Source organism: Diabrotica undecimpunctata, chromosome 8, assembly GCF_040954645.1.
Source record: "Diabrotica undecimpunctata isolate CICGRU chromosome 8, icDiaUnde3, whole genome shotgun sequence".
NCBI classification, from domain to species: domain Eukaryota; kingdom Metazoa; phylum Arthropoda; class Insecta; order Coleoptera; family Chrysomelidae; genus Diabrotica; species Diabrotica undecimpunctata.
The window spans coordinates 34,573,155-34,601,105 of record NC_092810.1 but is presented as its reverse complement, the minus strand read 5'-3'; the positions used below and the strand labels follow the sequence as shown (position 1 = coordinate 34,601,105).

Below are 27,951 nucleotides of genomic sequence, written 5' to 3'. Positions count from 1 at the left end.
CGTCGTGGCTTTTGGTCGGAGCGTACACTTGGATCACTTTCAGAGTGGTTCTTTTATTAATCCTGACGATGAGATATGCTACTCTGTCTGATATGGGCTTGAATTCTTCGATACTACAACTTTTTGGTGCTTTAAAATTTGGTAAAGCTCAGGCAAAATCGAAGGCCAGTTTTCTTATGTGTTTACAGTTTAAGCCGTAATTTAAATTAGAACATATTTTTATGTAAGACGCTGTGTATTTTCTTGTATAATAAGCTGCCTCTTCTTTTCTCTCATCACTCAAATCAGCCCAACTAGCAAGAAGTTCTTCTTTTGATTTTATTTTCAAAAGAATCTTGATTATATATTGTATGGTTTGCCTTATTAGTTGATAATCTTGGACTGCTTTGTACTCAAACGACTTTTCAAAACGGCTTTAATTTTATCAATTTTATTTGTAAACAGGCAAACAATAAAAAATAAAACTTTACCAGATTTATTCTACATTTTATTAGTAATTATAACAATTTTTCTAGTCATCAGAAAATGTTGAAGTACAGGAGAAAAAAAAAATAAAACGAAAAATTCTAAAAAAATAATGATAAGAAAAGTAAACTAAAATATGAAAAAAGTCTTAATAACCAGTGTTTCTACCTCTACTACGTATAATAGCCTCACATTGTTGGCCCATACTTAAAATTAATTGCCGTATTTGATTTTGGTCTAGTTCACTCCAAATCTGGATCAACTTCTCTCCCACTTCCTGTAAGTTGTTTGGTTGGATCGGTGTCGCTCTTAATCACCTACCAAGGATATCCCCCAGAGATTTTCAATCGGATTTAAATCCGGACTATGTGCTGGCCATTCCATAGTGTTAATTTCTACCTCTTCTAGATCATTTCTGACGATCTGTGCAGCGTGAGGTCTGGCATGATCTTGCATTAGTAAGAAATTTTCACCGATATAAGGAGCGAATGGTACTACATGTTGCTCCAGGATCTCCAATATGTACCTTTTAGCTGTAACAGTTCCATTTTGTATGACCACTAGGTAGGTACGTGCGGTCAAAGAAATACCACCCCACACCATAACGGATCCTCCACCAAAAAATGTGGTGTGTGAGAAGTTACACTGAGCATATCGTTCGTTGGGTCGTCGCAACACACGAACACGTCTGTCGTTATTGTACAAACAAAATCGGGATTCATCAGTAAATATCAATCGTTCCCAGTCAGCCTCTAATCAATTAATGTGTTCTCTGGAAATATGTAGTCTCCCCTTTCGATGCTCTGCAGTTAATAGAGGACCTCGGGCGGAAATCCTAGGTATTAAGTTGTATTCCCAAGTCGCTGGCGAACAGTTTCAGTACTAATTTGTATAGCATGCACTTCTCGAAGCTGAATTTGTAGACTTCGATATGTTACAAAACGTTGTCGAAGAGCAGAAATTCTTAAAAATCGATCGTGAATAGGGGTAGTTACTCGGTTTCGTTCTTGCCCTGGTCTGCGAGTATGATCCCCTGTTTTGAGGAATCTTTCTTACACCTGTGAGACGGATGTGTGGGATACATTAAACCGACGACCAATTCTTCGGTAACTCCAGCCTTCTTCAGACAGTATCACTGCTTGGGTAACTTCATCTCGGGTTAAATTACGTGATTGACGCTTCATAATAACCGCAATTAACAATAATCAACAATTAAACAGTAGCCTAATAAAATTCGTGAACACTTGGAAATTAGTATATTTATAGAATTAGTACATTTTTTGCTTCTTTTTGTTTTGTTGCAAAAAAACTATAGCGATAAAACACAGTCAATAAATTTAGAGTGTACGAATAGCATATACAAGGGGCTTGCAAAATATAACATTACAATGGAAATTTTTATTAACGCTAATAAAATATTTTAATATTTCAAAGTGGTGCGTTAATAAAAAATAATACATACTTCCTCCAAAAATTTTTTTCCAACAAATAAATTCACTATTTCGATAAAAATATGGCTTTAAATTGGAGTCATACATAAAGTACCGTTCATTCACTACACCTGTACAAACGAATGAGGTTATAACGATCTTTCTCTTGACTGTTAGGCAACCAAACATACAGATACGTAGTATAATGACAATGAGAGTACTAGCTATGATGTAGTCAGAATTTTCGATAGGTGGTAAATATTATGCATACTACAACCCTTCGAAATTTTGAAACCATAAAAGGTTTCGTATGCGGTAGAGAGTTAAATTACATTCAAATACTCGTTACCGTTTGGAGGTTATGTTTTTCCGACAGGATAAAAAGTAAATAATGTATTATTTATTGCACTGGGATTCAAATTTCCATTTAAAATATTCCTTTAAAACTAAGCAATAAATTAAACATAAAAAATTTACCTTAATGCACTAAATATCACGGTTCAAGATAAAATCTACAACTTGCAATGTGGACCACTTACCCCTACTGCGTACTGTTTGACTTTTTTTCAGATACAGAAGAAAAATATGCTAGAGATTAAAAATTTATCATGGTTTCAAAGATATTAGTGATACCAACGACAAGAAAATTTGTTTTAAATTACTGCGCCAAAAGATTGAACGAAATTGAGTAGATTCTTGTTAGTGAAATCCAGAAAACTGCGTTTATCAATGATTAAATGCGTGGTAAGTCCGCGATATATTTCTGGAAAACAAATAGAAAAATAATTGGAGCATGCACTTGACCGCACTACAAGCGTAGAAAACTTGACCCAAATCTCACGATCTTAATTTAAATTTTATTATAAACATAGATATTTGTTTGATGAAATTTCTTTACCTACAAAATAATGAATTAAAGTGTTCATCCATTAGATTTGAATGCAATAAATATGAAATTTTCAAGTCTTTGTTACACTGGCTTGATTAAATTATTGATATAAATGAAAACTTCCTGTCTACGTTGCAGATTGTGAATACAAAGGGATGTTACATTTTCCATTCCTATGTATTTTTAATGTGGGCGATATTGATTAATTATAATTTACCCTGTTTTGGTTTTGAATAAACAATAGCTGCAATTTATAAGCTATGTCTTAACACGGCTCTTCCAGTTTTGTATCTGTATAACCCGTACAATATATTGAAGAATACAGAGGGAGTTATAAGTATGGAACACCGTAATTACTTTGAAAGCGGCTTGCACGATTTTTATAGATTTTGGTGTGTAAGGGTCTTGTAATGCAGCAGATAATATGGTGGTATTTACATTATTGTCAGATTTCTCGTTTTTCTGGAAATCAAATGAACTTTCTAATTTCAAATGGATCACCTAGGGCGCAGAAAAACTGCATCAACTGAAAACAAATATATAGATCTTGAATATTTTGAATACGTTGTCTGTGCGAGTCCATTTCAAATAAGTTAGAAGAAATAAGAATAAGACTTACTCACAATCAATTTATTCTACTACCAATGACCGATTTCTCATACTTTAATTTGCTATGTATCTTCAGGTTAACGGTACCTACATGGTAAACTAAATGCTGAAAATATAATAACCTGTATTAGGGTGCTGCCTGATACAGAATATACAGCAATTATGCCAATATTATAATGATTATTAAATATGACTTTGACATTGATTAAACAAAACAAAATAAAACTTAAGTGAAAAAATAATATCTTAAAATTGAAATTAAATAAATAAATAACTAATAAATATTACTTACATGCCGATTCAAGGATTATTATTTAATGTTTGAGAAAACATAGTTAAAAACTGGTATGATATACTGGTGATAGGTGATCATCGGTTTTACTGCAAATATTTAACTTATAAAGGAAAAGTTCTTGAGAGGAAAAGATATTAACAACTAAACTAGAAATGTAGGTATTGTGTAAATTGTTTGTTGAAATTAAGTATGATGTGCTATATTATTTAATAGTTATTTATATTTATTCAAAAGGTATATTTTGGAAAAGTGTGTTAATTTATTGAAATTATTCATTTAGAACGGACAGCACTGTGATAATATAGAAAAAAATAGATGTTCTATTTTTGACATAAGTTTGGGTGTGCAATAGCTCCAACTTTAAATTATCAAATTATGATGAACGAATTTTGGTCTGTATTTGGGCAGAATAGAAGTTATTGTGATGTCAATTAAATTAAAATTAAAAAACACTAAAGGACAAACAGAACACATTCAAAAAGGCATAAAAGACATTTGATTTAAAAGATGCATTTTGCAGCACTACATCACTTGTAAGCAGGATATACTGGCAAAAAAGAAATAGTTTTTTGTTGTCTAATAAATTTTTGAGAGGTAAAATTGACATAGTCGAAGCAGTTGGGAACAGAAACTCCAACAGAAAATACTACGAGATAAACCAACAATGGGAAACATTAAAAAACTGCCTCCTAGTTCCGTTTAAAGAGGTATTAAAAGAACCGATAAGAAAGGGAGACAACTTAATGACCGACGAAATACTCGGCAGGATGGACCAAACAAGACAAGCCAAGAACAAAGACAGTCACAATTACAAAATCATTCACAATGAAATCAGAAAAATGATAAGACAGACGCTAGCGTTCCTAGTTTATGGAAAGAATCGCTAGAACAAATAAAGGCAGAACAGTGGCAAAATTTCATTAGATATACGGAAGACATAATCGTTCAGTCTTTTCAAACCAAGCGAGTTATAGATGACGTTCGGCATCTAATTATTCGGATAGACAATTCAGATACTGACGACTCTGATAGTGAAATATCAGACAATGAATTGTTTTGCTAAAAACTCGGAAGTAATTTAGTGCCAATTTGTTTCAAGATTGTATTTAATACAGTGTCTGCAGAAAGTAAAGTCTTGGATGTATTTTATGCAAATTTGGACATACCAGCAATTTGGCTAGTATTTTCCAATTTTACTGCATGCAAAACCATTCGTATAATTTTCACTCTACGCAAAATAGAGACTTATAGAGACCTTGATGAACATTTGATGTCGACATATAATATCGAGTATTCGAAATATTCCGTCTCACTTCTTTTAACACGCCCTGTATATACATATTCTATTCATTTTATTTGCCTTTGATACAGTAAAATCCAATATTATTATTATGAAATACTATTAGGAAATTAAATATTTTTACTTTTCAAGCGATCGGAATTAAATATTATAGCCCCACTGTTTGAGGCCCACTGATTATATCTTAATTGCATATCGGCCGTCATAGGGTAAAAGGACTTTATAAACATTATGTAGTTACTCAACAATACAAGCCGTTAGCCTTAGAGTACATGTGTTGACACATTCGCTATACAAAGATAAATCTCTGAATCTACTTAAGTTCATTCTCGTTGATACCCCATCACTATCATTAATTCATATCTTTTTTCTAAAAGTTACGGGGATTCTATTTCAGAAGCCCCCAATAGCGAAAAATTAGCGTCTATTTCTGATAACATACAATTGATTAATTCCCGGTCCATCCCAGAAGAATCCACAAAATATGCTTTTCTTCCCTACTTCCCAAAAATCACTAATAAGCTCACGAACCTCTTTAGAAACTTACCAGTTATAATAGCCCTAAAAACACCAGAACTGTAGGAAAGTTTTTTTTGAAGACCAAAACTCCATTGACCCCTTTAGAACATACTAATGGTGTCTATCATTTCCTGCTACATTGGCCAGGCCAGTCGCTCTCCGTAAGCTTGTCTAACTTCTCATTAAAGCCATACTAAGATTTCCAAACCCTCGTGGTCATACGCCAAACATGAAATCGACTTCACAAACGTCAAAATACTGGCAAAATAACAAAATTAACATAAGAAATCCCTCCTAGAAAGGTGTCATATTCTTAAATATTAATTAGCCCTTAATAAACAAACTGACATCGATAATTTGAGCCAGATTTATCACTCTCTCATCTTACACAATAAGTAAGAACCACATCAAACCCCATATCCGAGCTTAACAAATAGTCTAATATATTCCGCCCATCGAGCAAAAAGACAAAAGAGGTAATGTAAAGGTAGTGGGGGCAAAAATATTGTTAGACAGGAAGTGCCATCTTGAGAGGCCAAATTAAACAAGGAAAGAGAGTTTTTCATTGTTTAAGAAATCAAATTTAGTTGGGTTATGTTATTATTTGTCCCAACTGTCACATGAAATCTTATTTATATTGAAGTTTTTTAACAATTGTTTCACATTTTAGACTGTTATCGTTAATATTTAATTAAAATTTTCTCGTCTAAGACACATTCTAAAAACTATTTTATAGCTACTGTTAATAAGTGTCGGAAAATTTAAATTTGGCGCATTCGAATTTCCGGATATGTCCGCCATCAGAGGCCACTTTTTTGGTCGCCTTTTCATAACGATTAGATTCCCTCTCTTGTCTTTTTGCTCGATGATTCCGCCGCTCATAACGTCCCTTCGAACAAATTATTCCATGAACCCCGTATATATTTTTTACCAATTCCTTTTCAACAATTCGCACAGTGAAGGTACGACCACCCACTAAGAAATAGAATAAACATATATGCTGATTTACTGATTGCTATTTTATAAACAAGAAAGACGCAGTGTCTTTTGGTTGTTACCACAAGAAAACCGAATGCGCCGTCGGTAAAATTAAAATTCACCGGACAGTTAAACTAATGGACTTTTTTGGGCTACAGTTTCTAGAACATCTAAGAGACTACAAATTATTTTGTAAGTGTGGTAATCCAACATTGTAGACGGTTACTTATAAACTTCTTGATTATATTGTAGTGAACTAAAGAAGCTTTTGACAAATTAAAAAAGCGAAACGTATTCAATAAACCAATGAAGTAGCTGACTGCTCTTTTTTTTCCAACATAAATAACCGAATGAACCTCTGCATTCACTTGCTAAATACTTAAAAAAAAAAACGGGTGTGGCAGTCCACGCGTTCGCCGTAAAAAATTTATATAGGAGTCAATCTGCACAATCATTACATATGTAATGTTATAGGTAAGAGAGAGCAGAAAGAGAAAAAGAATTAGTTATATAGGTATATGGTGCATCGTTTGCTGTATATAAACATTTGACCTATAATAGGAGTATGTAATAGTAAATGAAGGATTGTATCAATATTTTAATGAAAATATATATTTTTATTTTTATATATGTATAAAAGGAGTTGAATGCAATAAAAAATTACACATACTCTGCAGTAAAATTTATTGTTTATTTTGTTATTAATATAAAAATTACAATACAATAAATACACTGCAACATAATTCAATATAATAATACAATATAAATTAAAATGTAATATTCAGAAGTATTTAAAGTTGCCAATATACATAACTTACTTTACGAAGATAAAAATAAAAAACCAACAACTCGGATTATGTTATAAATTTTCATTTTATTTTAAAATTTATGTTTTTTGCGTATATTACATATATTTAATAAGATTAACGTGAGGTTTTTAAATATTTCAAAAATAAAAAAGGAAATTCATAATTGGGATTCGAACTCACAACCACCAGCGTATGAACCAAACACGTAAAGGATTTGCCAATTAGGCATGACACTAACGGATTTCAAAATTGACAGTTCTCATTAAAACAGTGATTATTTTGAAATACAAAAGCCTGAAATAATACAAAACATATCACATAAATAATAATATTAATACATATTATATTATATATAATATTATATATACAATATTATATATATATATATATATATATATATATATATATATATATATATATATATTGTTACGTAAAACAATATGAGTCATATTAAAAAAACATGTAAACATCTTGTTTATTCACTTCTGTTTTAGATTTTACGAGAGCCTTCGATTAGCCGGCAGAAATTTACCTGAAATGATGAGTCATGGGCCACGACCAGTTGAAAAACTAGTTTTAGCTGTTGACCTGCTTCTAATTTATTCGATGGCGTTCCCGTTATGTTCGAGTCTGCTATCGGGAATTCCGGAACTAACGGAGGTTTATATAAAGGAAAAATTTTATATGGAGAGGACAGTTAATTCTGAAGACCCGCGGCCGCGATATTTATTGTTACGCTCGCCAAAATAAATTATGTGTATTATTCGTTTAAATAAATTGATATAAATTATTGTGCCTTTTAATGAATTAAGATAAGAACAAGACATTATAAATTAAATAGACATTGAAATAAATATCATAACAATATATATATATATATATATATATATATATATATATATGTATATATATATATATATATATATCTATATATATATATATATATATATATATATATATATATATATATATATATATATATATATATATATAATATATAATATTAAATATATATACAAAAGGAACATTTTTATTCTCGAGAGAGGAAGAGGGAGAAAATATATCTTCTGTCTCTCTCTTACTTATTATCTTACATATGTAATGGTTTCACAGATTCACGCTCATGCAAATTTCCAACGCCGACCGTGCGTATAGAAGTATAACTTCAAAATTTATGTTCTTTTTTCATTAAACGCATGTAAAAATTTTGGACATTGTGTGGAAAAATCCGTATCATTAGAACTGTTTTTTTTTTCATTTATCAAACTTTTAAATACATACATCAAAAACCAAAGTCAACAAGAGCAACTCATTGCAAACCTCGTTAAATCCCTTTTAGTTTTTGATGCACGTCCCACTTTTCAATACCAAAAAATTCCATCGCTTGTCCAAACAATTTCAAAGCGCTTTTTCCTCTTCAAGTTTTTTAGGTCAAGTGACGACAAATGATATTTATGAATGTTTTGTCTCTTCGGAAACTTTGCCGAGAATGGCCTGCAACGATGCTGAACACAGATTAATAAAAGTAAATCATGGAACAGTCAAATCAGAAAGCGGGATTGTACCGGTTGGTAGATTAATTTCTCTCAATTCGAAACGTTCGAAACGCTTGAACTAAACCTAAACTTGAACGTTTGACTTGTTTACAAATATATGGGTTATATTTGAGAATTTATGATACTGTGTTTTTGCAATTATTAATTTACCATTAGGAAACGCTACAAAAGAATAATCGGAATGGATTTTCTAAAGAAACGGAATATATTGGTATGATTTGCTAAAATACATGTTTTTACAATTTATTAGATCTTATCTCGACTTGAGCTTACCATTAGAAAAACAAATATATTTTATTACGATATCTCAGGGCTCTTTTACTTAATATTTAACAAAAAACGTGGCTTCAAAGTATTTTTTATAGTTGCCCTTGAGGAAAGAGTAAACAATAAGAAAATAAATTTACAAAAAAAACTTCTTTACGTACCATCTCCGCGACGAAGATTGGCAATCATAACTGCTATTCTAACTTTTGACACTACAGCCCGAAAGAGTTCAGCTGAGCTGCATCTTTTCTTATTTTGATGAAATCCAGTATTTCCCTGCTGTTCTCTATTCTTCTTAGTACTTCTTCATTGGTTATTCTGTCTGTCCAGGAGATTCTCAGCATTCTTCGATATGTCCACATTTCAAATACTTTCAATTTATTGAGCCATTGTTTATTTAAAGTCCATGTCTTCACACCATACAATAGAACAGAAAATACATAACACTTTAGTACTCGTTTTCTAAGATTTAGGCTGAGGTCTCTACAACATAATATTTGTTTCATATTATTGAATGCACTTCTAGCCTTTTCTATTCTAACTGTAAAAATTCTTTGGTATAATCGTTTGTTTCATTAATATTTGCTCCTAAATAGTTATAGTTCTGTACTTGTTCTATCGTCTTATTATTTACGTGTAGATTGATGTATCTAATATTTTTCTTTGATATAACGATGAATGTTGTTTTCTTTATGTTTAGTGACAGACTAAATTTTTCACTCGCTGCAACAACCTTATCTAAAATTCTTTGGAGATCTGTAATATTTTCTGCTGTTAATATTGTATCATCAGCATATCTAATTTCACGTATGGGTAGGCCATTTATTTTTATGCCTGCTACTTCATCTTCTAATGCTTTTTTTAATATTTCCTCTAAGTATGCATTAAACAGTAATGGCGAAAAGACACAACCCTATTAACACCTCTTTTGATTTTTATTTTATTAGTTTTTAGATTATTTATTCTTATGACAGCTTCTTGTTCATAATACAGATTATTCAATATCTTAAATCTCGTGTGTCGATGTTTTTGTTCTCAGTAGTTTTATTAACGGATTATGTTTCACTGTATCGAATGCCTTGTTATAATCTAGGAAGCAGACATAGATGTCCTGGTTTACATCTAGACATCTCTGTATTAACACATTTACTGCATATAATGCTTCTCTGGTTCCTTGAGCATTTCTAAATCCGAACTAAGTTTGTCCAATGTCTTGTTCTAACTTTTTATATATTCTACGATGAATAATCTTTAGGAATACTTTAAGTATGTGGCACATTAGACTGATGGTACGGTGGTCGCAACATTGTCTGGCGTTTTTCTTTTTCGGTATAGTCACGAATGTTGATAGAAGCCATTCTTTAGGTAATATACCTACTCTGTATATGATATTAAATAATTTGACCATAACATGTATATTGCAGTCGGCGATAAGTTGCAATATTTCTGGTTCAGTCTCTTCAACGAAATATTCGTTATCTATTTTGTCTCGTTTGTCGTTAAACAGCTGTTCTCTATAGTTTGCCCATACCATCAATTTGTTTTTTGTATCCATTACTGTGTCTCCCTTTTATCAACAAATATATTTTGTTTGTATTCTGGTCTTCTAGTTAATTCTTTTATTTTGCTGTGTAAATTAAAGCTGTCATGTTTATTTTGTAGCATTTCTATTTCTATTTTTTATTTGTAGAATTTGTCGCCGTATTTCGTTTTGTGTTTGCTGGTACAATCATTTATTTTTGTCCTTATATACTCCTCTTTTGTCCATCAAATTTAGTATTTCGTCCATCATACAATCTTTTTTCTTTTCTTTAGTTTTGCGTAGATACTTTTTTGAAGGTTCTATTAAGTCAGCCATTATTTTTTCCCAGTTTTTGTTGATGTTTTCTTCATTACATTGATGCCTCAGGTTGTAAATGTTAATACTTAAAGAGCAACATGCTTCCTTGCTCGACTTGAACACGTGGTTCTTGTCAGTTAAAACGACACAGACCAACTCAACTATTGTCATCGACCTAGGGTCGCATTATAATTTAAATTTAAATATGTAAACCATATATTGATGTCTCCACTGCAATTTTAGTGTTAGCCACAAGTACCAAAAAAGGCACTGAAGATGATCTGGGCTTGATCGAAAACGTTATGTTTCTATAAATTTTGGACGCCACTTTTAACAAGTTTTAATTAAACGTTTCTATACCAATATACAAATTTTGAAGTTTTTTTACTTCTGTTTAGTTTTTTAACTATGGTATACAGCCAACTACTGGGATTTTCCCATTAATTTTTAATCATATTATTATCTTGGCAGAATTGTATCAACCTATCTTCTCTTTGATTTCTATTACCTAATCCAAAATATCCCACTACGTTGCTTGCGCTACCCTTTCCAATTTTGGCGTTCAGGTCACCTATTATTATTGTGACGTCACGTGCTTTGGTAGTTCTCAATGCCTCTTGAATTTGTTTATAGAACGATTCCACCTTTTAGTCATCTTTTTCGACCGTTGGGGCATATACTTGAATTAAATTTATTTTTTTGTCTTTCGTTTTTAGTTGTAGTAGCATAACTCTTTCGGAAAAAGGTAGAACATTCTGGACATGTTGTGAGATTTCATTGTTCAGTATTATTGCCATGCCATGTCGATGTTATGTGTCATTATTAGCCGAATAGTATATCGTATTGTATCTAACTTTACATTTTAAATTTTCTATCCATCGGGTTTCAATTATTCCTAAAATATTGATGTTAATTCTTTTCATTTCTTGGATTACATTGTGTGTTTTTCCCGATTCGAACATGCTGGTCACATTCCACGTTCCAATTTTAAATTGACGGTCGGCTTTTTTCTTTTTCTGGTAGAGATTTCGCTGTTTGACGACCTGAAAAGCCCTGACTCCTTTCCTGCTGGATCTTGGTCTCCGATACTCATGATCAGTACACGTCTGATTACTCTGTCTTCTCATTTCATGATGATTCGACTAGGATATCTTTTTTCGATTTTTCATACAGTGGTTTCCCGTTGCCTTCTGTATTCTTATGCCGTTGGCTAATCTCTTAGCTCATCCGCCTTTAGAGCCAGTTTCCCAACCCTAGGACAAAGGAGTGCCCTGCCACTTACCAGCTTATCCGCCCGAAGCCGTTGGCCCGTAAGTGGGGAGATTGCTTATACCGGTAATCTCTCGTACGTCAGAGCCTCGTTTGTTATCTGGCAGGATGTACCGAATAATCAGGATCAAGACCATTACACAGGCAGGTGAGGTTGACATTTGGATCGGAGAGGCTATATGCTGCGCATCACTATCCCTTACATCCCAAAAAACTATGAAATCATTAAGCAAGTGTTATAATTTTAGAATATCAAATAAAAAATATACCATACATTATTATCAGAATAATGAAAAATCAAGCATCCATCAAATCAAACCAAAAAATAAATAAACTTATATCCAAATCAAAACACAAATAAATAACAGTAACCTAGTTAGCGTAGAAAGTAAGTGTAGAAATTAAGAGAAGAATATACCTGGCGAACAGAGCTTACTTTGGACTCTTAACATCACACATAATTAGCAGAAAAACCAAGATACTAATATATGAAACTCTTATTAAACCTGTCCTGACATACGCGTCAGAGACATGAACTATAGTAAAAAGCGACGAAGAACGGTTAGGCCGCTTTAAAAGAAAAATACTTAGGCACATATATGGAGGAGTACAAGAAAGCGGGATATGGCGCAGGCGCTACAATTTTGAGTTGTATTAATGCTATGAAAAATGCAACATCGTCCGGTCTATTAAAATTAATAGACTAAGGTGACTAGGACACCTTGAAAGAATGGACACTGGAGACACCCAAAGATAGATATTATATCAAGAGCCAGTAGGAACCAGGAAGAGAGGCAGGCCAAGATCTAGATTTAAAACTCAAGTCGAAGATGACTTAAGGAATCTAGGGGCCAGAAATTGGAAAGCCAGGGCGAAAGATAGGGGGGAATGGAGACTAATTCTTGAACAGGCCAAGACCCACACAGGGTTGAAGAGTCAAAGATGATGATGATATCCAAATCAAGGACCTCTTATTTTATTCTTTCATTTACTTTTTTACTAGAGACTCAAAAATTTTATATTTACTTTAATTTTCAATTAAGAAAAACAAACAATTAAAAACAAATAACTCTAATCTAAATAGATGGTAGTGGTTGATAGTCTCTGTTAACTAAATAACAAAACTAAACTTTTGTCTTCAAAACGGCTGACTTCACCTTATTCTCTTTCGATTGTGACCTGTCCACCTTTATCGTACTTCTCAGTTTCTCCAAATAAGCCTTCTCTCTCCTCTGCCTATCGTTTTCGATAAAACAATTCTACAACTGCATTGATCTTTGCCCAACTTCTCACTTAAACTACTAACTCCAGAAAAAACGCCTTCTCTTCAGACACAAGGATATCTCAACTGATCTACTTGATCAAATATAAACTATACATCTGTTTTTTACTTACAGTATGCCATCTATTTCTTCAACTTCTTTTGCCTGCTACCACAGTTGTTGGAACTTTTTTCATAAACACAAAACACAACTTTTCACAAAGTTTACTTTTTGAAAACTCTGCTAATTAGCACCGTCGTATCAGAAAAACTCTAGTCTCGTCTCCGGGTCTTCAAACACAATATCAATTTCTTCTTCTGACAGGAGTTACAGCCACCCCTCAAATCTCTCTCTATATTTTTTAAACCAATCAAAACGCACAAATATCCCTCTCATTCATCATCATCAGTGGCATTACAGCTCGTTATGAGCCAAAGCCTTCTTCAGAACAATCTTCCATTCGCCCCTGTCTCTGGCAACTCTTCTCCATGCTTTAACTCCGATGGATTTTAGATCATTCTCTATGTTGTCTTGATACCTAAGTTTTGGTCTTCCTCTGGCTCGTCTTCCCACTGGTCCTCTTCGGTCGAAAATTTTTCTGATCGTTGCATCTTCATCTCGCCTAATTACATGTCCTATCCATCGAAGGCGTGCTAATTTAATACATTTTACAACGTCAGGTTCCCCAAAACTTCTATATAACTCAAAGTTGTAGCGCCTACGCTACAAACCCTGTTCTTGGATTCCTCCATATATTTTCCTTAGAATTTTTCTCTCGAAACGTTTAAGCAATTCTCGGCCGTTCTGTGTAAGTGACCACGTTTGTGACCCGTATGTTAACACTGGCCTTATTAGTGTTTTATATATGGTAACTTATTTTTCTGGGTAGTTTTGGGGCCATCTGTTTCCTCAAGCCATAATAGCACTTATTGGCAAGCACTATTCTTCTTTTAATTTCTTCGCTGACATTATTGTATTTGGTCAGTAGCGAGTCCAGGTAGACGAAGGTGTCCACACCTTCCAGTTCCAGATCATCAATTAATAGTCTAGGTATCTGGTTGCCTGATCTAGTACAATACATATACTTGGTTTTCTGTGCGTTTATTTTTAATCCCATCCTCAGTGCAGTTCCCTTAGTGGTCGAAATGCTTCGATCAAAAATTCTGTGGACCGAGCAACCCAGCTGGAGATCCGGTATCTAACACCCGGGTTGGGTCGGCAACTGACAAGAGCGGGTGAACTGGTCCTCCAGGTTGGGGGTTGGGCTGTGGGTTAACACCCCCTTCCTGTAAAAATTCTTCTGTTACGGAAACTTCAAAACAATTCCTCTCGTTCCAGCCGTTTTTTACCAAACTAGTGTGAATATTGTCACAAAAAACCCACTGCTACCAAAACCCCATCAATCAACATTTCTTAATAAACGGACTTATACATTTGTTCAATTTCTAAGAAAAAAGATAAGTAAATATCTGCCTAAAAAATTCACTAACCTATGGCTTTTATATTTTCTAATCGTTCTTGGTACGCCTTATAATACAAAGGCATCATAGAATTTTATTAAAATTTTTTGTTTAAAAAATTGTTATCTGCATAAATGGTCGAACCCTCGCTATTTGTCCTTTTCCGCGTGAAAATTAATGGAAAATAGAGTTACACCACTTGTGCTTTAGGGGGCTCATATGATAATGCACAAACAATGAGGTGGCTAGAACATACCGAAAGAATGCTAGCTCGGAGAATGTCAAAAGTAGTAGAAATCCCATAGAAAGTAAAAGAAGAGGTACATTGATAACAGGATGGTCACAAAAAGATATCAGTGAATATATGAATAGGATGAATGGGATAAAGTTTATGAACTCGAGAACAAGATGGCTTGACAAGATGGCTTGACAAGATGGCTTGACAAGATGGCTGAAAAAGTTGAGGGTGAGTTAAAGGAAGTAGGTGTTTCGAATTGAAGAAGATAAACAAAGATGAGAAGAGAAACTGAAGAGGACGAATGACGATAGAAGATGGAGGAGCATTGTTAAACACTTTAGTGAGCAAAATAGTTATACAAATGTAATTGATTGACATAGACTTACAAGACCTATTGTACGCTATAAATAAATAAGACATATAGTAAATAATTTGCATTGTAGACAATATTATTACCTAGTTTATATAATAATTATTATTTATGAATCACTCTGTATTAGACTTTATATAGAACTCATACCCCATTTTATCTTTCACTAACCGTTTCTTTTTGTTTTCAGTTTCAATCCGGATGTTGGCAAAGCAAATATTAACGAGACAAACGTAAAGGTCGCACAAAATGTCCAGCGATCCAGACTCTAACAAACATCGCAGTGCCGGTCACTCTTCGGGAACCATCAAAAAGAGCAAACATCGCTCGAGGTCCACTCCCCGGCACAACGATGTGGAGAAACCGAGAAAGAAGAGACACACGAGTGCCGCCACCTCGTTCGCCTCCATTCCAAACGCAATCAAATTGTCGATGCTCAACAGTGGCTTACTGCCGACTAGCAGATTTAATAATGGTACGTACGTGGTTTTATCAATATCAAGCGAACTGGAAAGAGTTGTTTAGTTCTTTTTAGATAGTAGATACAGTGTGTTGAACGAGAATCACGTAAACCAAGAATACACAGTAAAATTGCTTTCACAGTAATTGTTCTTAGGCTTGGAATGGTATAAAAATTAATTTCTAATAGGGGTTTTCTTGAATCAGTTCGCTTATAGAATAATGAGTTATGTAAGTTATGAATTCGACCGTTACTTGATGGAAGTACACTGAAAACTTTTGTTTATTTCTACACTTCCACAAAATTTATTACAATTTATTTTTACTACAGCTCATTAGGCAGAGTGCCTTTCTCAAGTGATGTATTTATAAACTAAAAACACATATAAAATTTTACACTTAAGATACTTCAACTTAAAATATTTTAGCCTTCTTTCTTGATGTACCGTTTCTGTACCATCTAATGTTTGGACCGCAACCTCTTCGGAACCTAGTTATTCCTGTCATGGACTCCTTGGCTTATTTTTCTGTAGGTACTTGTTTTTGCTTCGTACTTACTTTCATGATTCTCTTTCTTCGGCAAGCCCCTGGCTAGATCCTGATGGTCGATCAGTCGCTGTTTTTCTTTTTTTCTTTGTACATCCTCCGCATTAGATTATTTTACGGTCTCTGGTCTTTATGAGTCTTCTTGTGGCTTGGTGAAAGAATGGAAGACGTATCTTGTCCTTTTTTCAGCCACCTCCCTCAGTAGTGTGTATGGAGCCTTTGTCTGATGGTTGCATTTGTTCTTCTGTCTTCCCATATTGACCCGTGGATTAGTCTGTAACACGATGTTTCTGTTCCTTCCAAATTCTTCCACTTGGTCTCTGATGTGAAACTCCATACTCAGCCTGCACATAGTAACACCGATCTAACGTATGCCTGGTAAAAGTTGGATTTTCTTGAATAGTGGGCTGGATCTGAAAATATAAGATTGAATTAGTGTTTTTGCAACACAAGCTTTAACCTTGACTGCTTGTGTGTTCTTCGTGAAGTTAAGTTTCCTATCGAGGTACACCCCTAGGTATTTGACTGATTCTTCTGATTGGATTCTGTTTCCTCTCATCGTGAGTTCGACTACTGGTGTATTTGTTTTCTCCTTCGTGAAGATTATGAATTGCGTCTTTTCGGAGTTGATCTTGATTTTCTATTTATTTGTGAAGTCTGCAGTTCTTTTTAAGTGATTTTCTATGTTCTGAACTGCATCTTATATCTTCGTATTACGAATGACATGGTGTTGCCCCGAATGGGAAGAGATAGAGAGCTTTCGACCAACATTAAAAGAAAAAAGACAGCATGTTTAGGGCACATAAAGGACAGCATTTTTGCAGCTGATTATGAAGGGTAATATCTAAGGAAAAAGGATCTTGGTACACTACAAATATACTTGCTGAAAAACATTCGCGACTGGACCAGGTTAAACACACAGTCGCTTTTAAGAAAAGCAGAAGAGAGAGACGAATTTGCAATGGTTATAGTCAACCTTCATTAGTGGACTACATCTTACCATGCGTCTGCATTTTAATAATCTTTCACTGAAAAAGTTGAGGAGGGGAGATCTTTTTATCTTAAGTTAATCTTTCAGAATTATATCTGTAGTTTTTAATTTATTAATCTCCATATATTCTAATAAAGATAGCTTTAGGACTTTATTTTGAACATAAAGAATAGTCAATAAAAGAATAATAATTATGTAGAAGGTCAAGTGTGTACGTAGAATCTGTTTTGCTATTATTGAAAGTCCTTTTGTGTTCTTTTATACGTTTGTTAAAGATTCTACCAGTTTGACCGATGTAAGTTTTTAGGCAGTTACTACATGTAAGTTTGTATACACCCCTGTGTAAGTGCTATCTCTCTTGGCTCTTGTTGTTCTTAACATATTTGCTTAAGTTGTTATTTGTTTTGAAAGTTGTTGTTATTCCCTTCGTTTTTATGTATTTGAGGGTGAGACTGAAAATAAATCTCCTTAAAAGCAGCACTCAACAATTATAAGCAGACTCTTAAAGTTGTTTAGTCTAATATTTTTAAACGAAAAAATATACAAAACTATTTTCGTTTTTTATGATTTACAGGGTGAAAAGAAAATGTTACAAACTTATGGATTGATTTTGTTCTATTTTTATTGTAAATGCAATATGACTATGGACTGAATTAATATAACATAAGAATTGGTCAAGTTACCTGTTAGTTACCCTAAAGCATATCAGTACATCATCTACGTATCTCCACCAATATAAAAACTATTTGAATACAGGAAAAAAAAATTACTCACATATATTTCATATGTCTTTGTCCATTATTTTATGTTTCTATTCACTTATGAGTCCACTTATGATTTGGCGTTGAAGTTTCTCCTTTCATTGCCGGAACAGTGCCCATCTACCAATGATAACAGAAGGAATTCAGTATTTCGGGGTTGAATACTTTACCACATTTTTCCATTTCCAGTTTCTGTTTTTCCATATTTTTATATGTATTCCAGAAGATTTTTTCTTTAAAACAGGATCGAATTGTGGTGGTGCTAGCCATCGTGCAGCAAGTGGGAGGAGACATCTCTTTAATTTTCTCGTTGGTAAACTCTTAACACATTTTTTCAACCAAATACGTTTATTAATATCAACTACATGCTTATTATACAATAGTTACAGTGGGACGCCCGTCGATACACTCACAGCAAATAAAAAAAAATTGACCTTGCTATTCATGCACCTTCCGATTTTATATCCAATATGTAGGTTATTGTTATATAAGCTATTTCTGCGCAGTCATTAGGTTTGATGGTCTAATAAACAAGAGTCGAGCGTGTGGAAATATTTATTTTGTATGACACATAACTTGTTTAAAACTATCTCCCCGAACCAAGGAAAGCACGTATATTCTCCACAGTGTGTCAATAAATGGTCAATAGCAGAAACCAGAAAGCTCCCGTATAAACAAAATGTACTTTAAAATAAAATTGTAAAGAATTCCTACTAACAAAAGTAAATAATTTCATCAATATTTAAAACGGTGTTGTATTTTTGTAACTTTTTTTATATACTGCTAGTATTTAATATTGTATATTAATATAATAATTTATATATATATATATATATATATATATATATATATATATACAAATTAAAAATAAAAATGACAAGTAATATTAAAAATTAAGAATAATGCATTACTCCTGTCTAAGAATTTATTACTTTATAAATTAAACTACTATGAAAAACAAAAAAAATTACAGGCCAAGCCTTTAAAATTCTCACGTCCAATAAATTCTTGGTGAATCATAAGGTGGTACCTTTTTTACAAATTGTGTCAAATCAAATCTAAAAATAAAAGGAAGTACTTAAAAATCAATTAGTAATAAACCAGTTCCGCTTCTTTACACTAACTAATTAAAATAATAGTACAGTACTCCTGGTGGGATGATACGACTAGTACCGCCTTTATTGTTGATATCGTCTATTTAGGTACTCCTAAGTTAGCCAATATAGAACCGACATGAGTTTATGAGTTTAAACAACATCAAACTATCAAAAATGGATATAGAAAGTCTTGTAGTAAAAGTAAAAACACTTTTTACAAAGGCGCAAAAACATCATCCACGTAGTGCAGTAGAAAGTACATTATCGAGGTATCTAGGGGAAAGAAGAAGCCATCGATGAGCCACCCGATAAACGGATTGCTAATTTAGGAACCTATTATATAAAGAAGAATGTACTTATTCACTGTTTAATGCCATTCTGCAAAAATTAAAAATATGGTAAAGCCAGAGGATAAAAATAATTTGTATACTTGTATTTTATACGTTCAACACTTTATTTGCCAATTTATTTGCTACTGAAATATTTGCTGCACTGGTCAAAAAATTTAATCAGATTAAAAGCTGCAATCTACTCGACGATTTGTAAATTGAAGTGCATTGGTTATATCAAGTCTCACATCGCGATGATTTAATTAAGTTTCCCAATGTAGTTATATCTGTTTTATCGGGACAAACTCCAACTGTGTACAGCTCTATGCGAAATGTACATTCCGAGGTAATAAATTAGAAACTACACAATACAAAAACGTGCTTGGAATATACAATTCAACAATTTGCTCTGCAACATTGTTTGACTTGCTTTCCGGTATGTAGGTTCTGATTTGATTTTGTGTCATTTGGTGTCAGAATAAACAATATTCCATCTAGCTCAGTATTTCCCAACCTTTTTTGTGCCATGCCCCACGTTAGCCTTTCTAAAATTCTTATGCCGCCTCTATCTAACATACATAATTTTTAATAACAAAAAATTAAATTGTTCACTTAAGAAACTTAGATGATTGGTTTTACGAAAAAATCACTGGGAAATGGATAACGAAACACAGTAAGTAAATTTTTAAAACACATATAAAGAAAACTAAAATTCAAATTCTAAATAATTTTAATAAATACTTTTCTATATTAATTTATTATTTTAATTTAGTGAGATCCTTGTGCTTGATAATTGCTGCACACATATTTTATATAGGTTCCAATTTAGTTAGCTTCAGTCTCAAGTCTCCATGTTGTGTTATATCCAGCTGATATCTTTTTTTTACCATTATTTGTTTCTAATAGTAACTTACCAACTTTTATCTTTTATTAGTAGCAGTAGTATAATAAAATGTGCATTAAATAAACATTTGTTTCAAAGTTTAAAATAATTCCGGTAATTTCTACTAACTGCCAAATTTAAAATGTTATTTATGTCCCTGCGGTGCTAATTACTGCCATAATGTGTAAGGCATTTGTAATTTTAGTTGATATCAACTGAAAATACTTTCTTCTAAGTTATTCAGTAATTAAGAAGCAATTAGAGTAATTCTTGTACAGAATATGTTTAAAACCTTGATACATCCAGGGCCTTAATTAGTCTTTATTTGTTCTTCAGAGCGGGTAAACATATTCGAGTTACGATTATTTGTACCATCTTGGATGTACTGTTACTGTTTTGTTATTGTTATTATTTGTTGGTGGCTGTTGTTGTGATTTGCTGTTGGCAATTATTGTTATTTTCTGTTGTTGGCTATTGTTATATTTGACGCCGAATTTTTACTGCAAAATGGAGGAAATTGTTCAATGGAAACGTGGAAAAGCTCTGAATCTTTCAGAGAAGCAGATACTAATGAATATTATTAATTATCATCTTAATCAGGATAACAACGATTCTGTATCAAGTATAATTAGGAAAGTATCGGAAATGAGTGGTGTTTGCGAAAAGACTCTGTTTCGCATACGACAGGAATATTGATCACCTGCTGGATTACAATCTCCAAAGAGCAGACCCAAGAAGCGAAAGGTTGGTAATTCTCGTGACAACAAGTACGATGAAGGTGTCAGGGGCCAAATTCGTAGAATAGTTCATCAATTTTTTCGTGACAACATACCACCAACAATAAACACCATATTAGCTGTTGTAAATGTCGAAGAAACTTTGCCCAACTTTTCACGCTACATCGTTTGCTGAGTGATATGAATTTTGTGTTTATAAAACGTGGCAGAAATTCAATTTTGATTAAACAATCATCGTTATTTACGCGCAATTCGTAAATACCGTGCAGAAGGATACAACATAGTGTATTTGGATAAATCATGGGTAAATATCGGGTACAGTGTGAAAAAAGAATGGGTTGATTAAACAATTACATCTCATCGAGATGCTTTTGTTCGTGGTCTGATAACAGGATTAAAAGCTCCAACAGCTCGTGGTGCATGGTTCGTTTTATTGCACGCAGCATCTACCAATAAATTTGTTGATGGAGCAGAACTCACGTTTTTGGCAAAGAAAAATACATCCACTAATTGGATAGGGCACCATACGAAGAAGAAATCTTATTTGACAATAGGAATTAAATTCAATCCTTGAATCAGTCATACGTTTGTTAATTTAAACGGATAAAGGGTTTTTAAGGCATCTATAAAAAATAATTTTTATGACAATCTTGTTATAAAACCTTGACGTTATAAAATCTTGATTATTTTTTTAATAGTAACCGCATGCCTATAACTCGTCGATTTCCTTTCCTTTCAGACCCGCAAAAGTCTATATGAAAATATTAGTCACTCACTACAATTATGGTACTATGGTATAAACGTATACTAAAACATGCATCATTGACTACACTGTCACCGCAAAACAATTTATTTTTTTCAATTGACAAAATTTTCTGGAAAATTATGCCTTTAAAATTAAAATAAATAAAAATAAAATCAAATACTTACCCATTATACCTATACAATGTATATATTTACGAGTATTAAATCAACGAGCTATTAAACATTTTTGACGGACACCAACTGAATGCTGTAAAATACTACAGAAGTTGCGATGGGCCATTCAGGTGCGAACAACTGCGTTGTTTAGCGAGATTTTAAAACATCCGGACGTTTATTCGACGACGACAAACACTCAGTTGATTTTTTGGTCTAGCGACATCACTTTGAGATGTCATCTTTTATTTATGTCACACAAGCAGTTTGTTTTTAATTCTACAGTATGTGTTAGCGATACAAACCATTTGTTTATAGATTTAAATAAAATCGAATAAAATAAAACTAAAGAAACATTTTATTTATGTATTGTTCCGTTCAAAAGTTAAGGGGGGAAGGACTTTTAAAAACCGCACTGTATATGTTGGCAGTAACAAAACGTAGAAATATCCGAAAATAAAACTAATAAATAAGTTGAAAATAAAAGAAGTCATTGTATTTAATTTCGTGTGTAAGTAATCGTAATTGTACACCATTATATTTAGTTCCTTTTTCTATCAATCGCTGCCACACTTAGTTTCTGCTTTACTATCATCATCATCATTATTATCGTCACTGTCATCACTATCTCCATTATTTATATTTATAATAATTGGTTCGATATCATCCAACAAATTGTAAATTTCCCACATTTTTTTTCTGTTGCTATTACGTGGTTTACGTAGTTTTTCCATTTCTCTGATGTAATGACCTGGTACGCTGCTGTAATTAAATTTCGCATTTCAGCTTCTTTAAAATTCGCGTTGCGTCCAGTTTCAGTTCACTCATTGTGCTTTTTGGCAATATCTTCTTCAAAAAAAAAATTCCTTTGACAGAAGCCATTCTTGAACTGACTTTCTGCTGTGATAGGAGGCATTGTCCATTATCACAACAGTTTTTTCTGGCAAATTTAGCATTAAGTTATTTTCGAACCAATCTTCGAAGGTCGGTCCATCCATTTCATCGTGGTAGTCCTAAGTATTTTTGGACTACACTGGTAGATCCTGCGTGCAATAAAATGAACCGTACACCACGAGCTGTTGGAGCTTTTAATCCTGTTGTCAGACCACGAACAAAAGCATCGCGATGAGATGTAATTGTTTAATCAACCCATTCTTTTTTCACACTGTACCTGATATTTACCCATGATTTATCCAAATACACTATGTTGTATCCTTCTGCACGATATTTACGAATTGCGCGTAAATAACGATGATTGTTTAATCAAAATTGAATTTCTGCCACGTTTTATAAACACAAAATTCATATCACTCAGCAAGCGATGTAACGTGGCCCGTGAAAAGTTGGGCAAAGTTTCTTCGACATTTACAACAGTTAATATAGTGTTTATTGTTCGTGGTATGTTGTCACGAAAAAATTGATAAACTATTCTACGAATTTGGCCCCTGACACCTTCATCGTACTTGTTGTCACGAGAATTACCAACCTTTCGCTTCTTGGGCCTGCTCTTTGGAGATTGTAATCCAGCAGGTGATAAATATTCCTGTCGTATGCGAAACAGAGTCTTTTCGCAAACACCACTCATTTCTGACACTTTCCTAATTACACTTGATACAGAATCGTTGTTATTCTGATTAAGATGATAATTAATAATATTTATTAGTATCTGCTTCTCTGAAAGTTTCAGAGCTTTTCCACGTTTCCATTGAACAATTTCCTCCATTTTGCGGTAAAAATTCGGCGTCAAATATAACAATAGCCAACAACAAAAAAAACAATAATTGCCAACAGCAAATCACAACAACAGCCACCAACAAATAATAACAATAACAATACAGTAACAGTACATCCAAGATGGTACAAATAATCGTAACTCGAATATGTTTACGCGCTCTGAAGAACAAATAAAGACTAATTAAGGCCCTGGATGTATCAAGCTTTTAAACATATTCTTTACAAGAATTACTCTAATTGCTTCTTAATTACTGAATAACTTAGAAGAAAGTATTTGCAGTTGATATCAACCAAAATTACAAATTCTCTACACATTATGGCAGTAATTAGCACCGCAGGGACATAAATAACATTTTAAATTTGGCAGTTAGTAGAAATTACCGGAATTATTTTAAACTTTGAAACAAATGTTTATTTAATGCACATTTTATTATACTACTGCTACTAATAAAAGATAAAAGTTGATAAGTTACTATTAGAAACAAATAATGTATAGTATTATGTAAAATTATTAGCAAACGATATTTGCAAATTACATAAAATTGTACGTGAGGACTTGTTGAGAACTCCTGGTTTATTCCGTTTGTTTTGAAACGTAGACAATTAAAAACGCCATCGCTCACTGCATAAAACTGGCAACGTCTTGGCGAAATTCTCATAAGATTAGTATTGCATATCTTACCCTGTACAGACTAGTCACTTTAAGACAAAGTATAGCTAGATATAGCATAATTTTAAAGAGTCTTATTGAATAAGTTCCCGTCATTTTTGAAAAACATAACACTCTTAACAACTTTTTGGTTATATTTTCCACACATTTTTTAAAATAATCTTTTTTAAAAACGATTTCCAGATTGAAAATCGAAACGATAAACAGCAGTTGAAAATATAATTTTCATTACAATCAATTGTGGCTTAATCCAATATAAACATAATATTATATTTTAGACATGCTTAAGAAAACAGTCTCAGAACCTTTTTATCCCAATAAAATCTTATTAAAAACTTTCGAGATAAACCTCAAAGACCTCTTTAACGATTCAATCTAAAGTCCATGATTTAAAAATTTGAATTGCTAACTATTCCTCATTTCCTGAAGTTGGTAGTTTGTGTTTCCAGTTAGCGGGATTTTCAGCCCGAAATGGGAAGTCGAGATACTTCAAATTATTCCGAAAAGTTTTATATAAATACCCACAAGCCGCACTTTACTAACTTTGACGTATTTGCACACTGTGACAATTCATTATTAATAATTCTCAAAGTGCTGTAGTAAGTGGGAGACAGATGCCATGGAATAATTTCATTATATTCTACCTCTAATATTTACAAATTTGTCTTGGATTATCAAGACGTATGGATGTTACTTTCCTCCAACGTAAGACAAGAGTCAAAACTTCTTCTATATTGGTTGATTATAAAAGACACCGATTAATTAATCTTTGTCGAAGCAAGGTATAGTTCGATTTTAAAAAAATAAAATAAGATATGGTTGAATGCTCGACTATATAAATTTTACAAATAAAAGGCAGATATCGAGCACAGTTCTTTTATTAAATCTTGGCCAAATACTTTCGTGTACTCAGAACATCTTCAGGGGCATTTCGTCACAAAAAATTTTGCTATCCAGCACATCAGCGATTGTCATAAATATTTAAATACATTTACACAAAAAACCATACACAATTTACACAAAACACTATACTATAACAATTTTCAGTTGAAGGTGAATCATCTACAAATTGAACTAAAAGCTAACGGCAACAATATTAAATGGCAGAAGTAAATTCTTACCGGTACTTACGGCTACGGTCATTTTTATAGTGTATGCTTCGTCAATGTGGATAAGTGAAAAGTAGGATGGTTATAACAATATACCTTCTGCACTCCGGTGTGATTTGAAACATCGGTAAACTTATCAACACTTCGCTGGTCTATATATTTACGTCCTTGGAAAGAATGGGAATAAGAGAAATAGTTTATTCGGTCGGTTTCTTCATCATCAAGTGTCCATATCTGCATAAGCGTATTGTGCTCTGTTTCTTGTGAATGTAACTTTGTTTTATACTTCGGTGAATAGACTTTACTGCATTTTACTACATCTTATTCCGTTTTCCTCTTCTACTTCTCCCAGAAATCCACAGATCAGCAATTCTTCATATTGGGTGATTCAGTCAACTTCCCGGCGTTAAAAATAACTAAAATATCTTAATCTTATCTCATCTCATCCCTAATATACTTATTTTATTTATTTTAATAACCTTAATAACACGAATGTTTAATAACACTAATGTATAATAACCTTAATTATTTTTATCTCTATTTTTTATACCTTCTAGGTGTTTATTTACATCTATCCTTAGACTTGTATTGGTTTCAGTTTTGATTTGTATTCTTATTGGCCTTTTAAATTTAGTATTTCTTTACGTGTTATGAGCATCTACGGTTTAAAATATTTAAAAACAGTGGCCCCTGTTTTTTTTTTTAAATTCCTAACAACCGCGTCAATTATCTTTAACGACTAAACAACACGCAGTGTTTTCAAGATACTAAATGTAGCAGTGTCTTGAGCCCATTTCTTAGAAGTTTAGATTACTGAGTATTACACAAGTAAATACACTGTAGAGTATTAGGAATCACAAAAAATAAATATCATTATTCGTAACGTACAAGAAAAATCCTTTAATATCTTTTCGCTTTATGCCACTTTCGCTCAGCTTTTATTCTGTCATACTTATCCAACCATCGCCAGCGACTGGCCTGGCAAAACAACACACAAAGGTTAAAATATTAAAAGACGCACTTGAATCCGTGTTCATGAAAGTTTTACGCCCCATTCAGAAGCCAGATGAATGCGAAAGAAGCAGTAAACATAAGGAGTTAGTTTTAATATAAAGGCTTTTGTTCCACAGAGAACAATGTTTATATATGTTGATGAAGTCCTAAATAATGTATAGTCCGTAAACGGCGGATTAAAATTAGAATTGAGGTAAAATGAGCTATTTTCTGTGGATCCAGGGTGAAAAAGTAGAGTAATGTGTTTATAAATTTCTCCAGAGAATGGGCAGAACAGGTTTAATAAATTACAAATAAAAATATAATTGTAAGATATATATATATATATATATATATATATATATATATATATATATATATATATAAATAAATGTTTTGGATGGGTTGGAGTCAATAAAAGGGGCTACTGGTTAACTATTTATTATCTCGAGCTTTCAATTGTGTTTACAATTCTTATCAAGAGCTGCTAAAAAAGACAAAATATCTTACAAAATTGAACTAGAAAGAAAAAAAAAATTTTGTTAACTCACCAAATAAAATTAGTTTGGTTAATAAAATTGCTGTAAATACATTTCAAAAAGAATTAATACTAAAATGCCCTTATCTAATAAATTCTTCCCTGAAATTTTAATAATTTTGAAAACATTTTCTTAACAAAAATAATTGAATTATATAAATAGTTTAAAGTAGCAACCAATTACAAATAAGCCTCAATGTCATAAATGAGGGTCCTAGTATCAAAGTCGGCAATCTCCACTTTTTACCAAAATTGAGTTAGTTACACCAAATTGTTCGTATTTTAAAACACTATACATAAATAAAGAGAATAAGAATCAAAAACGGCATTATCCGCCTATAAAATAGCATATAAATTTAGCCTAAGAATCAAACACGGCAATCTGCATGAACGGTTTAGAATCAAAGTCGGCAATGTCCTGTTTGACCAATGAGAATCCTCGTAGTGACCATGTGGTATACCACTAGGAGTCGTCTGGAGTGGCTGTCGTTATAATTTCTCGTAGTTTCTTTTTAACCAAGGTGCCAAGCTGTTTGTTTTTTATTTTGTTACTTTTTTAAAATGGAAACTATTACAACTCCTGTTGAAAACAACAAAGCTCGCAAACGAATTCGCAATCCATCCACATGG

The 27,951-nt window shown here is 32.7% G+C and overlaps 1 protein-coding gene across 2 annotated transcripts in view; it reads left to right on the top strand.

Annotated features, from left to right (window-relative positions):
• Positions 1-27,951, top strand: part of Ptp36E (protein tyrosine phosphatase 36E) — a 328,870-nt gene that overhangs the window by 107,273 nt on the left and 193,646 nt on the right. For both annotated transcript variants that reach the window (XM_072540054.1, XM_072540055.1), the window contains exon 2: positions 15,747-16,031. In XM_072540054.1, coding sequence (XP_072396155.1) covers positions 15,806-16,031 — 226 coding nt within the window. In that variant the 5' untranslated portion in view covers positions 15,747-15,805. The remainder of the gene's footprint in view (positions 1-15,746; positions 16,032-27,951) is intronic.